This window comes from Cuculus canorus, chromosome 16 (assembly GCF_017976375.1).
Source record: "Cuculus canorus isolate bCucCan1 chromosome 16, bCucCan1.pri, whole genome shotgun sequence".
Classification (NCBI taxonomy): domain Eukaryota; kingdom Metazoa; phylum Chordata; class Aves; order Cuculiformes; family Cuculidae; genus Cuculus; species Cuculus canorus.
The window spans coordinates 7,934,738-7,948,560 of NC_071416.1; the positions used below are offsets into that span (position 1 = coordinate 7,934,738).

Here is a 13,823-nt window from a genome sequence, read left to right on the forward strand (position 1 = left end):
GTGTGAAAACAGAGAGCAGCATAGACCTGAACTGAAGAATGCTCACAAGAAAGGCAGCTTTGTGGATAAGGTGTGGCTTTGAGGTGATCATCGCAGCCCTTGTAAGGACCTGGCAAAGCAATGCTGGAACAGGCCTGAGCAAAGCTGCAGGTGAGGAAAACAGTCTGTGTCCTATGCCTCTCTTCCAGCAATCGTTGAGAACATGGCAGAGTTCCGGCCGGAGATGTGCACAGAAGCCGCGCAGCAAGGCCTCACACAGTGGCTGCTCAAGAGGCTGAAGGTGAGCCTGTTTTCCTGGTGTCATTTGGGAGATACCACAATAAGAACAGACAGGCTGCTGCTCTGGAAGCTGGTGTGCCTGAGGCGGTGTGCAGCCCACGGCTGTTCATTGCTGGCTCCTGACAGTGCAGAGGTGTCTGTGTCACAGGTTCTAACACTTGTGAATGCTTAGAGTTCAAATCTCGCCTCAGACTGGGAAGGGTTTCCCTTTTAACTTGTTGTGAACAGGCAAAATAGAGGAGCTGGCTTGGTGTAAGAAGCTCTACACAATGTGACGCGAGTCTGGGAACAGAAGTACTCCCAGTTCTGCAATGTTTGCCGGAAGAGCATCTGTAATGTTGAGTCTTATCTTTATACTGCAAACATCTTACAGCTGACAGTGTCCTTTTTCTGTTCATGTGGTTCCTATGCAGTGGATTTCTGGTCTGTGGCCAAGACTGGTAGGAACGTAAAAAGCTGATCAGTGAGCAGGGAAGCTAATAAAGGCTGTTTTATGCCTCTGCTTCCCACAACGCTAACACTCCGAGTTTCAAGTGATGACTGTGTTTAACCGCTGCTGGCGGTGGCTTTTTCTTTGAACTCCTTTTACTGCCCTTTGAATTCAAAATTGCTTTTTGGTGTTCTTGGCATCCTGTGTCAGCAAGTTAGAGTTTAACTCTCTTTTGTGGGAAAAGCTGCCTGAACCTTCCCTGGAAGAGACTGTAGGAAAGGAATGGCTGGTTCAGGTCTCTTGCAGGGCCAGGGAAGGAACATTAACCACCAGGTTCTGGCTTTTGCCTCACACTGTTAGTGAGGTCTTAGCACCTCCACACTGAAATGCCTTTATGGTTACAAGGCCTCTGCATCACAGCAATACTCTGTCAGCTCTGAAAGCCTGCAGATGCCCCTCTGTGCCCTCAGGTACTCATTAGCAGAAGCAACCAATAATTCCTCACTACAGGTAGTAACACAATCACATTTCTTTTGCTTAAAAGCAAAAAGTGCCGTTAATTTTATTCCAGGCAGGTAGATTCGGCTGCCGCCTCGTCATTGGTCTGGCAGGTGAAGGACCTGGGGACTTGGGAAGCAAAGCAATCACGTTGCGGATCTCCCTGCTTGGTGCCCCACAACATGAGTGTGACATGCCTTTGAAACTTGGTGCCAAATCCACCATGTCTCTGCCCTGTTGAGTGTAAACTCTGCCTGGGGACGTGTGGCCAGACAGCACTCCTGCTGGCTCACATGCCATCCTGGGGAGACTGGAGAAACTCCCTGGTGCCTGCGCTCTTGCTGGTGCTTGGTGTTGAATGTCTTGCCCCAACAGATGTGTTTAGGGTAAACCAGGTCTCAACATCTCAGCACTTTGCTGCTGAAGAATGTCTGTAGGACGAGTTTTAAAATCCAGGGTCTGTCCAGGTATCGGCGAGGACATGTGGCACACAGCACAGTGTAGATTTTGTTCCTGACTGCATTTCAGGTTGTGTTCTGACTGTCAGAAAGGGCTCGAGAAGCTCAGATGGAGAGCTTCAGATCTTGCTTCTCCAAGCATAAGCAGGGTTTGATGTTGTGTGCAGCACTGAGAAAACCCAGCGGTTTCCTTACCTTTGCGGTCAGCAGCGGCTGGTCCAGCCTGTGGCCGGAGCCAGCAGAGCCGTACAGCACTGCACACTTTCCCCTCCCATCCCACTCATTCCTGGGAAGCGTTACCTGGTTGCTGTAAACGCCGTCCTTTCCAGAGTGGTTGGGGATCATTTGGAATGCAAAGCTTTAGGGATCTTCCCGCTATTCATGTTTCTGCATTGCCTGGCAGTTGTGTTGTGCTTGTTTTGTTGGTGGCTGGTTGGGATACCTGGCTGGCGCATGGGCAGGGTCACTCCGTGGAGCTGCAAGCGGTCCTGTGTTGGGGTAGAAACTGTGGGTGGCAAATGGGGTGTTTGAGTCGGGTACTTGCTGCTTGCCTTTTTTCCCCCCTCCGGAACAGTGGAACATAAATAGCTGGGAATGGATGATTTTTAACATTGTTTTGTTTATTTATTGTATTATGAATCCCTTCAATGAAATGTTGGCATTGGCATTACTTTTTGATCAGTTAATGTTTACTCTGTTTCTGTGGTGAAGCAGCTTTAGCAGCGTGCACAAACACTGGATCCAGTTCTGAATCCACTTCAGGGATTTATTTTTTTTTCTCCAAAATTCAGTGTTTTGGTTTTGTTGTTTTTCTTTTAACAGATGAGTGTGGAGGGAATGCATGAAACCAAAGCTGTGTGGCTGTGCAGGCTGATCCCAGGTCGTGTTCTCCTGGCTGTGGCATTTTGACTGTGTACAAATCGCTGCAGTGCGTGTGACGCCATGGGAATGTTTTTTGTCTGACTCTGATTTTGGTAACAGGGCAGCTGTTCAGAGCAGGGATCAGCCCATGCACTCACGGAACGTCATGGAAGACTTATCACAGGGATAACATTCCCCATTGCAAACAGCTGACTGTTCTTGGGAGGGTCGAACAAACTTGGTCAGACCTGCTTGCGTGGGACAGTGGGAGGGATCTGAGCTGTGTTTCACTGCAGGTGCACACACAGTCACCCCCCACCCCAATTGCACCCCATCACCCCACATCAGGGACAGTCACTGCTGCTCTGTCACTGAGGCACCCTGTGAAGTTACCGCTCTTGTGTTTGGTTTTAAGTGCTGCTGATAACGTTCAGTGACTTGATTAATGTGTTCTTCAAATCAGTGAAACAGAGCGCTGTGCCCTGATGAGTCTCTTGGTCTTTGTTCACCAACAGGCAAAGATGCCCTTTGATGCCAACAAGCTGTACTGCAGTGAGGTGCTGGCTATTCTGCTCCAGAACAGCGATGGTGAGATGTGCCGCTGGCATCTGTTCTGCTGGAGTGGGACCTGGGCTCCTTTTAGAGCTCTACATGTGCTCTCTCCAGCGCGTGTACTCTCCCGCGTACACATGCGCCCTCTCTTTCGCTGCGGCTTTTGTACTCTGTCAAGCCCTATCGATTTTGTTTGCTGATGTATCAGTGTTAGAAGGCTGTAAAATCTGACAGTTGGCTTCATTTTTCTCTCTCTTTCCCCCCTCCCCCCACTTCTGTCTAGACAACAGAGAATTGCTTGGGGAGCTGGATGGAATCGATGTGCTGCTTCAGCAGTTATCTGTGAGTAATTCCCCTGCACCCTTGCTGGGACTGGGATTCTGGTGGGTGGAACAGACTCTGGCTGTAGTACCATCCCAGCGATCTGAGGATGCTGAAGCACAGCAGTGCTTTATACCTGGTGGTGGCAGAGTCGCTGAGTAACTTCCACATGACTATGTCATCCCTGGTGAGTGAGGTCAATCCCTGCTTTACAGATGTTAGCGTAGAGGTACACAGAAGTTAGTGTTTTGTTAGGGTTACCTGGCAGGTTGGAGATAGGTACAGTTAGAACTTGGCCATCATCAACGTTCCCATCTCCAAGCACTTGGCTGTGTTGTGCCCACGTTTGAGCCAGCAAAAGGTAAATATGTTCTTGGCTCCCTTATGTTTCTTGAGGCAGCACTGCCAGCAGGCGAAGGAGCTCCTCTGGTACGTGTCATGCCCAGGAGTTCTCCGGTAACGAGCTTATCCACATACCTCTGTGAGCAGCACAGTCAGTAGGTTTGCCTTCCCCTTTGGAGGCCCTGCATGGTCCTTGTTTGGTTCCAACACTGTGTGTTTGTCGGTGGGCAGTCAGGGAGGCCAAACAAGCACCAGGGTTAGGAGAGAGAATGCGCAAGTGCCGTGTATGATTGCTGGCTGATACGTGTTGGATGGTGACGGCTTGTGATATAAAATGGCATGTATGTTAGTTCTTATCAGCAGCGGGGACCAAACTGGGCCCTCTGCTTTGGTGTAACTTGGCTTTCTTTGTCACACAGGTATTTAAACGACATAACCCCAGTACGGCAGAAGAACAGGAGATGATGGAGAACCTGTTTGACTGCCTTTGCTCCTGCCTGATGCTCAGTTCCAATCGTGATCGCTTCCTCAAAGGCGAGGGCCTGCAGCTGATGAATCTGATGCTCAGGTACCAGATAACTTGAGATTTTCTTGCCTGCTTTTGATTTACCATCCCACATTCTGGCTTGACATTTGTATCTTTCTGTTTATAAAGTGTTTGTGTGATCATATTTGTCTTCTGGGTTTTTCCAGCACGTAGCTGGACCTTCTCAGGCACAGAAGCTTCACTTTTTTGTCTTTAGCTTTGTCTCCTTAGAACTGGGGTCTCCCCGGCAGTTGCTGTAGGAGCAGGGCAGATCTGTGTGGCAGGCACCTCAATGAAAGGATGCTCTAGGTCAGGCTGCCAGTCCTCTGAGGATTTAAATGACCCCTCTGAGGGTGAGAGAGAACCTTTGGATGTCTCTAGAGAAAGCATTCTTCCCTCTGTTCCCTGGTTCAGGCCTCACTGTGTTGTCTCCTCTGAGCTGGGGAATGTTTGCGGATGTTGATACAAAAATTGCTTTTGTGAAATGAGCAAAAGCACACCTTCTTTCTTGTGAGATGATCTGTCACACTGCGACTCTCCAAGGCTTCTCTGCTCCCCTCACTCCTGCTTCCTAGCTTGATGCTGAATTGTCTTCTGAGCCAACGGGTTCCTCTTGGCCACAGGATGGGCGCAGCGGGGCTCCGTCTGGCTTCTGGCTGTGCTTGCTGTTTGCGGCGGCTGGTTAGCACACCCCGACCAGTGATGATGTATTCCTGCAGTGCATGGCTGGGTAACGCGCAGCAGCAGGGAACTGAATAAATAACCAAGCATGGATTATTCAAATAGGAACACTGGGTTTTCTTGAGGCTAATTAAAGAAAAGCTCCAAAACTAAGAACGGGAGGGAAGCCCGTGCTAAGCTGCTGAGCTAGCCTGGCAGAACTAATTACTTGGAGCTCTTGTGCCATGTGGGTGGGACTCAGTGTTTGGATTTTTAATAGCTTTTTCCTCATTTTTTAGACTCTGGTGCTTATTCTCTGTACCAGGGCCTCAGCCGGAAATATCCTCACTGGATACTCCACCTGCCCACCCCAGTAGTTGTGGAGGGATTGGGAAGGGCAAATCATGACCTCACTGCCAGCAGCAGCTATGTCTGATGGAAGGGTTTTCCAAGACCTCAATCTCTTGATACTTAGAAACTTAACTTATTCCACAGTTGGTGGTGCCTCCTCAGCAGGGAGTAGTGAAAGAATGAACAGCGTTAGAGTCCTGTGCTCTATGTTGAGCCCAGGGGGTGGTTAAGGAGAAAGCACTGGTTTGTGGTGATGAAAACTAGGAAGTGGATACTCAAGAAGGTGAAGCTTTGGTCATGCTGCCACAGATGGTTCTTGCTTTTGCAGGTCATGGTGTGATGTGAAGGTAGAAAGCTCTGCTGAACCAAGTGCTCTGTTGAGGAAAAGAGTTCCTGTAGCTTTCCAACTACCAAGCAAAGCCAAATGCCTGATTACTGAAGCTGCACTGTTTCGGTGTTGGTTTGCGTGTGGGTTTTTTACATAGTTTAATATCCAGAAGGTATTGAGTGGCTGTAAATTCTGTTAACTAGTGTTAGCACTTGAGGTTGTCTTGGCCTGTACTTTAAAGGTCTTACAGATGCCCAGTTTTTGTTAGAGCAGCTTCGGTAACCACAGGCTGTGACCCTCAATGGCTGTAGGGGAGCATTGTGCCTCTGTATCTTCTTGGTACCTTCATGATAAACAGCAAAGGTTGGAAATGCCGTTCGGTGGTGATTGACCACCTCGCCCACAAGCAGGACAGAGCATTTTTCTCTCCTGCTGGTGTTCTCTGCCAGAGAGACGTAGGAGAGCGAGCTGGTGGTTTCTGTTTCAGCTCTGCAGGCGGTTAATCATTGCAGCGCAGCCGGTGCGGATGAAAGGACAAATACGCAAAGCTGGAAGTTTATTGATATGATGCGAGATAGATAAGCTGTGTGAGGATAAAGATATCAGGCTTAAATCTCTGTTACCATCTTGGAGAACTCAGCATTTTGTACCTCGTGCTGCCCAGTGTGCCAAACCCAGCTATGCTGTTGTGAAAGGTCGTGCGCACAGACCTGCAGAGCAGTGGAGCATCTCTCAGCTGAGCATGTAACGTGCTCGAGGTTCTTGTAAGCAGTGAGGAAAACAGGGCTGCTTTCTGATAGGCTGGACCTTAAACTGCCTGGCCAGCAGCGGAAGGCGAAGTTGTTTTGGGTGAACTTCTGCTGGTTCATGCGGAGATGGTGGTAATGGCCAAAAAGGAACCCTTGGGGACTGCTGTGTTCCCATGCGTGTCCACAGCCGGCTGTGTCCTGGGCTGGGCAGTCTCAGAGCTGTGGTGCTGAGCGGGACTGGCAGTTGGCCTCCTCACCACACATGCATGTGAGAAGTGAGCTGAGGGCTGCGGGAGAAGCCTGCGTTGAGAAGGACGGAGCCTATGACAGCAGAAACGAAGCAGGAAGTTTTGAAGTAGAGAGCGTGGCTGTGTGTAATTACTTGATTTGCATCTCTGCGGTGATAGAGGCTCCTTTAGTTTGTGGAGTGTCTTTGTCAGAAATAAGGTGGCTTACTGAGGTGGTAGCCACTAGCGGGACGTTTATCAGTGTCACACAGAATTAAAGTCAGTTCTTTTTAGATTAGGAAGCAGCTTTCAGTACCCAGTCTCTCAGCCTCGCCTCGGTAACCGAACTGCAGCTCACTGTACAGAGCCAAAAGAGAGAAAAACAGGCTCACATTGTCGGTTCCCTCGTGCACGCTGACAGGAGGCTGATTGCTTTTGCTGTACAATTGTGTTAAGGTTTGGAGGAGCTGCAGCCGTTCGGCTCCCAGGGGATGCGTCAAGAAGATTCTCTGTTGCATAGGAAAAATGACATGTGGCTTTCCCAGCTCTGAAGCGAAGGCGCATGTATGCACAGAGACCAAGGCAGCAAAGGGAGCATGCAGAAGCGCACAGTACTTGGGCCACACTACTCTTTTCTCTGTGGCCGCTCCAGGCTCTTCTCGACCCTCGGTGAAGCATTTGTTCCTGTACAGCAAAACCAGGGGGAAATGGACAACTGCGTGCAGCTCCCTGGAGCTCGGCTGGAGCTATGGCAGAGGACACTTTTCATGGTTATTAAAATCCCTTTATATTTTCTTGTCCTGCTGTTCCTAATGACCCCGTGGAAACTTAGACTGTCTCGTTACTAAATCTCCTGGTTAATTAAACCAAACCATTTTATGCAGTGCTTCTCTGGGAAATCTAATATTCTGCTTGTGCTGGTGTTTTGGAAAGCAAGAGGCGATAGTTAGCAAATGAAGTTGGGATGCAGAGTTCCGTGGGAAGACCGAGGCCATTCCCTATTTGCTGATCCTCCCAAGTGCTCCTGTTTGAATTAGTGTTCAGCTAAAAGTCCCCTCAATAAACGCAGATGAGACCAAGATGAACTGCCTGCCCTCCGGCAGAATAAATATTTCAAATAAAATCAACTCCCGACAGCCCAGCCAGGCAGGTATCGATCCCTAAGAGCCTGAACTTCAGCCCAATGAATATTCCAGAGATCAGCTCTGTGCAGCCTTCCTAAATGCTGATCAATATGCAATTACTTCCCCTGAAAACATTTCTCATTGTCTGGCCTGAGGAGCACTTTGTTCTCAGCTCCTCGGGCAGGGCTGTGGGGGTGCGTAGCCCCTCCTGTGCTGCCCTGTGCTGGGGAAGCCATCGCCGCTGCTGCGCCACATCCCAGCTGTGCACAGGGCTTCAGAACCACATCATGCCCGTGGGAAGCACCTGGGTTGCACGGGGCAGCGTGACTTTCTTTCGAGCTCGGTGTAAATCTATGTGGTTTTAGTTTGCATGTTGTTAGGGGTTCGCAAAGTCTGGTCTCGAAAGGGAGGCATTTTCACAGCGCTTGGGAGTCTGGGCTGCGAGCGGACCCTGTGGGTGGGCAGGGGGGCAATAGGAGGGGACTGAACTCTGGTGTGTTTGCACTTTATTGATCCCAACTCTCTCAGCCTGTCCTCATACAGGAGGTGCTCCAGCCCTCAGATGATCTCCGTGGCCACCTCTGGACTCGCTCCAACAATCTTGCGTAGAGCTGGTCCTCAGACTCTTCACCCATTCCTTGTCCCATACGTTCCCCCGTTCATGCTGTGTCTTTGAAGCTGTGTGGCCCACATGCCCCTGGCAAGTCTAACTCACAGCTTTTCTTTCGCAGAGAGAAGAAGATTTCCCGCAGCAGCGCCCTTAAGGTGCTGGACCATGCCATGATTGGGCCAGAGGGCACAGACAACTGCCACAAGTTCGTGGACATCCTGGGCCTGCGGACCATCTTCCCACTCTTCATGAAATCCCCCAGAAAGATCAAGAAAGTTGGAACAACTGAAAAAGAACATGAAGGTAAGCGTGCTTCCAGAGACCTCTTGTTGTCACAGAGGAGCAAGTGGCTGAGCAGCCCCTGCTTGAGGAGGGACTGGTGCATCACCGGCCTCTTCATGGCCCCTCCTGCAGGTTTCGGGTCCTGGCTCTGGCTGGCTGTGGGTAATGCGCTTGCCCTGCTTGTTTTGGTGTCAGCAGTTCCTGGTGAACCCGTTTCATGTGCCGTTAATAAGTTCTTTCGCTCCTGTAGGGGCTGTTGTTTGAAGCTCTGACTCTTTGATGCAAAACTCTTTTGAAAAGAGTAATGAGGCAACTACAGATGTCACCTCAAAAGCAGTGTTTTCCTGGCTCTGAGCGCTGAAGTGAGACTCGATGAACATCAGGCACTGCAGAAATAAACTGCATGCTTTTGAAGTTGCTTTTTTTTTTTTATTCCCTTTGTCTATTTTTTTCCTCTCTGCCTTGGAAAACTGCTCTAACAGAAATCTGCTGTCAAGTGTTACTGCAGGACCTTGTGCTGAGCTGAGCCTAGGGGCAGGCCCTCCTGCTTCTGGTAACATACTTTCTTCATCTCCTTAATAACTGGCTTGGAAGAAACTTTAAGCGCTGCCAGGGATGTTGAGGTTCCGGGCCAGTTGCTGTGCTCCTCGGTTCTGTCAGGGGTGAATGTTGTCAAAAGCTGAAGGGACAAGCAAGTGGGGTTCAGCGTGCCCCACATCCAGCCTTAAGTCTGCAGCAAACCAAGGGAAAATGGAAGGAGATAGTGACAAAGTGGGAGCTCTAAACCCAGGCCCCCTGTTCTGGGACTGCTCTTGCAGCTCTGGAGTAACTGGTCTTCCTGACACTTTCCAGAGCAAAGGCAGGGAGGTGCTGCCTCCTGTGTCTGAGGCTGAGGCGCTGTGAGGCTGAGCAGCCGCTTTCCCTGGGAGAGAGCTGGGGTGGCTTGGTGGCATTTGCTGGTTCTCCTCTTCCCTGGGGAGCAGGTGGCAAGGAAGAGGAGGGGCAGATTCAGTGGTGAGCTGGTGCCAGCACATTTGCACACCAACGTTAAAAGAAGGTAATGGTTAACAAAGAGCTCAGCTCGGCAGGCTCGGGCTGTGGTAGCTGCAGGGGTGGGCTCTGCACCCTGGAGGTGGTGTCTTTGAGGTGGGTTGCTGGATCAAATCAGGAATTGTCAGTGCCGCAGGCTGGGTGTGCATGAGTGTGTGGACAGGGCTTTCCTGCAGCCCGGCACTGGCCCTCGTCACGATCTATCCACAGGCTGCGGCACTGCTGCCATATGCGTCATGTGTGGCTTGTCTTGGGCAGGTAACGGTGAGGAGGAAGCACTGCTGCGTGTTTGAGGGTTCAAGTAACCGAGTTGCGGAGGGTGTAGTTGCGCTTTAATGGTGAATTTAGGGGATGCTTTGAGATCTTTGTTTGCCCTATGAAAATAAGGGGATTTAGTTCTTGCTGAGAAGGTGGATGCTGGAACAGAGCTGCTGAGGGGGAAGGGGTGGGGCTCATGTCACTGCCTTAAACTCCTCTTCCCAGCCTGAAAAATTATCTGTCTCATCTGCTTCGTCTTGAGCCTGCAGACACATCCCATGTGCAGTCTGGGATTAGGATTAGGAAGCAGTCTGGAAAGCCCTAAAAGGGTCTGTCCCGAACAATTGCTGTGATGGGAAGAAAAGTCAGTTTGCCTTTGGGAGACTGAAGTGATCCAGGCAAGCAGTATTCGTGTTGTGTCTCTATCTCATTAATATTTAGGAGAAAAGGAGGCCGTTTGGATGAGCACAGGAATCAGTTTTATTAAAATAAACTCTGCGGTAGTCAGTCCAATTTTCTTTACTGCGCGTCGCTGGTTGGGCGAGTTACTGAGTTCTGATGGTGAGAGCTAATGGAGATGTTTCACAGGTTCCCCTGGAGCCCTCACAGCCGTGGTTCTGGCGCATGTGTGCAGCGTGGATGTGTTTTGACTTTCCCAAACACTGCAGCAACAATGCAGCGATTCCCCTGTGCACGGGGCACTGCAGACTGGCGGTCAGCTCCAGAGAGCCACTGGCTGAACGGGAACACCGCAAAGGCTGCGATGCTTGCCAGTTTGAGAGGAAACTGTGGGGATGTGATGCCCTCTGTGCTGTCGAGCCTGGGAACACGCTTCCTTCTGCCTCTCTCCCTGTTTCTCGAAAAGAATGCTAGTGTTCAGCCTTCTCCCATCATCTTTTGTTAGAAAAAATGTTCATCCTGTGTTGCAGCTGTTTAAAAAAACAATAATTAAACACTAATGAGAATGATCCTCCTCTACCAGGAGAGCATTTGTGTGTGTGTGTATCAAACAGAGGAGCAGACTCCTGTGAGGGATTAGCTAAGAGTAGCTTTGTGGCTGAGGCCTTGGTGTTTGTTAAGCGATTCTGAGCTGCGCGGGAAGCACCCACAGTGGTGCTGCTGGTGTCGTGTTGGGACAGGCAAGGGGTGATGCTGCGAAACACCAGGTTCCTGACAGGCTTTTAATGCTGGAGCCTGGTCACAGCCGCTCAAAGGACAGCCCTGCAGCACCGGCTGAGGTGCCAGGCGGCTCTGCCAGGAGCATTTGTCCGCTGGGATTCTGCCTGCCCGTCTGTCTGGGTGTCCCTGTGTCTGCCACTGCATGAGTGCTGCCAGGGCTCCAGGCTGCCGCAACTATATGAGTGCAGTCACTGCTCCTTGGGCATCCCTGTGCCATCCTTAGAGCACAAAGTCCTTCCTGTGTGTCTGGTGTTAGGAAAATTTCCTCTTCTCTTTACTTTATAGTAATTTCACTTTGTACATAGGAGATGATCCATAAAGTGGTGTTTATTTCATCGTCTTGAAGACAATGTTCTGAATGTGACAAAATAATAAATAAGCTGTTGTGACTTGGTGAGCTTTTATTTATTACAGAAATTTATAACCCAAATTAAATTTGATAAAAATAACTTCTCAGTAATGCGTTTCTCTCTTTCTTTACAAGGCAGCATAAAGGTGCCAGTGCTGCTTAGCTGCGTTTTAAATGCTGTCAAGGCTTAAAAATTATTTTGCTCTAGGGAGCCTGTGAACAATTTAAATCCAAACTGCACAGATCTGTGCTTTATAAACACTGTGTAATTGGGAGAAAATAAAGGGAAAATTTCTTAACCATCTTTACGGATGATCTGAGCCTGGTGGGGTCTAACTGACTGCCTGTTATCTGCCCCGGCTTTATACAGCCTGCGCTGCACTGCTGAGGGTATTGGGTTTGGGAGAGAAATCTCATTTGAAGCCATTTCCCTTTTTCTGAGGCAGCGAAGCAGCTCGAAACAAATGTTTGCAGCTGAGGACAGAAATGGCTGAGAGTTTTCCTGTGACTGTGGGGCCAAAACACCATTGAGAACCCCGGTGAGCAGCCATCGTAGGTGGTTGTGAGTCTGGGCTGGAGTGTGAGAGGCTCTCGGATGGCTTTAGCGGCATCCCTGTTTGATGCCCTTGGCTCTGTGTGGAGCGGATGGAAGGGTGGATGCAGGTTGCTGGAGGTGAAGAATTAGAGTCCAGGACTCCAGCAGAAATGCATTTAATCCCACTAGACACTCAGTGTTTGTTCTAGTGGTTGGCTGCTCCCTGTAACCGTTCCCATTAAGGATTCTGATCCCTCTAGCAGTGTTAGCCGGACGGGCGTTGAATCTTCCTGAGCACTGTGTTCAAGGGACAATACAGCCTGGCTTGGCTGTAACCATTTCTGTGGCTCATCCTGTGGTAGGGGAGCAGAACATAGCTGACTTGTGATGATCAAAAAGGTCTTTTTTCACCCAAACAACTCTGTGATTCTGTGAGCGCTGGTAGAACAGCAAAGGCCAACTTGTGCAGAAAGTGAGCTCTTGGACAATCCGAGGTGGAGGCCACATTAGACATCTGAAATGGTGGAATCTGCCCTCTTACCGGGGTTCTTGTGTTCTGCTGGGGCACCCTGAGGGGAGCCTGGCTGCTCAGGGCTTTGGTGGAGCTGAGCTGGCAGGGTTGAACGCGTGTGACTGCAAGGAGCGAGTGGGAACTTGGCTCTGGGTGGTTCCTGGCATAAACACAGACATGGTTTGAAGTAAAGCTTCTGTGTTGTGAACTTTGGAGGGTGGGGGCTGCTGTATGAATGTCTGCATCCTGAAACCTCTTCTGTCGTGGCGCTGAGGGTCAGTTTGTCTTCACTATCTGCAGGAGTGTGAGTTCTTTGGGTGCTGGGCTTCCTGTGGCAGCAGTGGAGTGGAGGCGTTAGGTGCTAACTTGGGATTCTTGAGCAGTCTTAGTGAGTTGAAAATAAAGAAAACACCAATTCCTTCTGGAATGGAGTCTAGTGAAGCAATCGTAATGTGCTTGGCAGGCTGTGTTCTCCTGCCCTTTCTCCAGGCACTATTTCCAGTCTGGCTCTGTGCACCTCAGGAGTCTATTGAACTATAAAAGGATGTTTGTCCAATTTGTCTTCATTTAGATGCCTTCTCTTGACTGGGATGTCAGCTTCACTTAGGAATGCCTGATTTGATAACCTGAGAATTAGTTCAGCCAATTTCCAAACGAGAATTCCCAGCGCTGTCGGGTTTTGCCGGTTTGCTTTCTTAACAATAAGGAAGTATCTTCTGGAGATGCCCAGCTCCACGTGTCCTTTAAGCAGCAGCAAAACCCATTCTGGGGTAAACTTGCTCCTACTTCTCTGTGACGTATGCTGAAAGGCAGCAAAGCCCTTGGAACGAATGCTTGTTGTGGAACTGTGTTCCCAGCAGCATGGTGCTTGGATTCCAGCTCACCAGATATGTGGGGAGCCCGTTTGACCATTCCAGGTCCCACTTCACCCATCATCAAATCGGTATTTCTTGCTGTTGTCAGGTTCTTAAGATTTTTGTCAGCAGGTTATTTTGAGATTCTTCAGTGGGTTACACTTTAGAAACATGGAGTATGGATGCATGAGGAAACAAGTGAGCTCATTGGATGTTCCAGCACTGGAATAGCATGTCCCTGGTTTCAGCCGTGTTCTGTGATGAACCGAAGCACTGTGGAGCACATGGCTGGCTGCAATTCCCTGGCTGTGCTGGCGATATTGCAAAGCCCCTGATCGAACACGTTACATGTGTGTCCAAGAACCGTGTGAAGGAGCAGTGCTCCCCTCCTGGCCCTGCTGCTGCGGATCAGGGCTGGGCCATGTGTCTGGCACCGCAGGGTCTGGGCATCGTGGCCTCGGCACTCACTGTGAGCATCCTCCCTGACAA

The 13,823-nt window shown here is 49.9% G+C and overlaps 1 protein-coding gene across 1 annotated transcript in view; it reads left to right on the forward strand.

The window, feature by feature from the left end:
• Positions 1 to 13,823, forward strand: part of CTNNBL1 (catenin beta like 1) — a 47,441-nt gene that overhangs the window by 16,590 nt on the left and 17,028 nt on the right. The window contains exons 7-11 of the mRNA XM_054081254.1: positions 189 to 280; positions 3,042 to 3,114; positions 3,362 to 3,420; positions 4,161 to 4,309; positions 8,438 to 8,619. Of these exons, the coding sequence (XP_053937229.1) occupies positions 189 to 280; positions 3,042 to 3,114; positions 3,362 to 3,420; positions 4,161 to 4,309; positions 8,438 to 8,619 (555 nt within the window). The remainder of the gene's footprint in view (positions 1 to 188; positions 281 to 3,041; positions 3,115 to 3,361; positions 3,421 to 4,160; positions 4,310 to 8,437; positions 8,620 to 13,823) is intronic.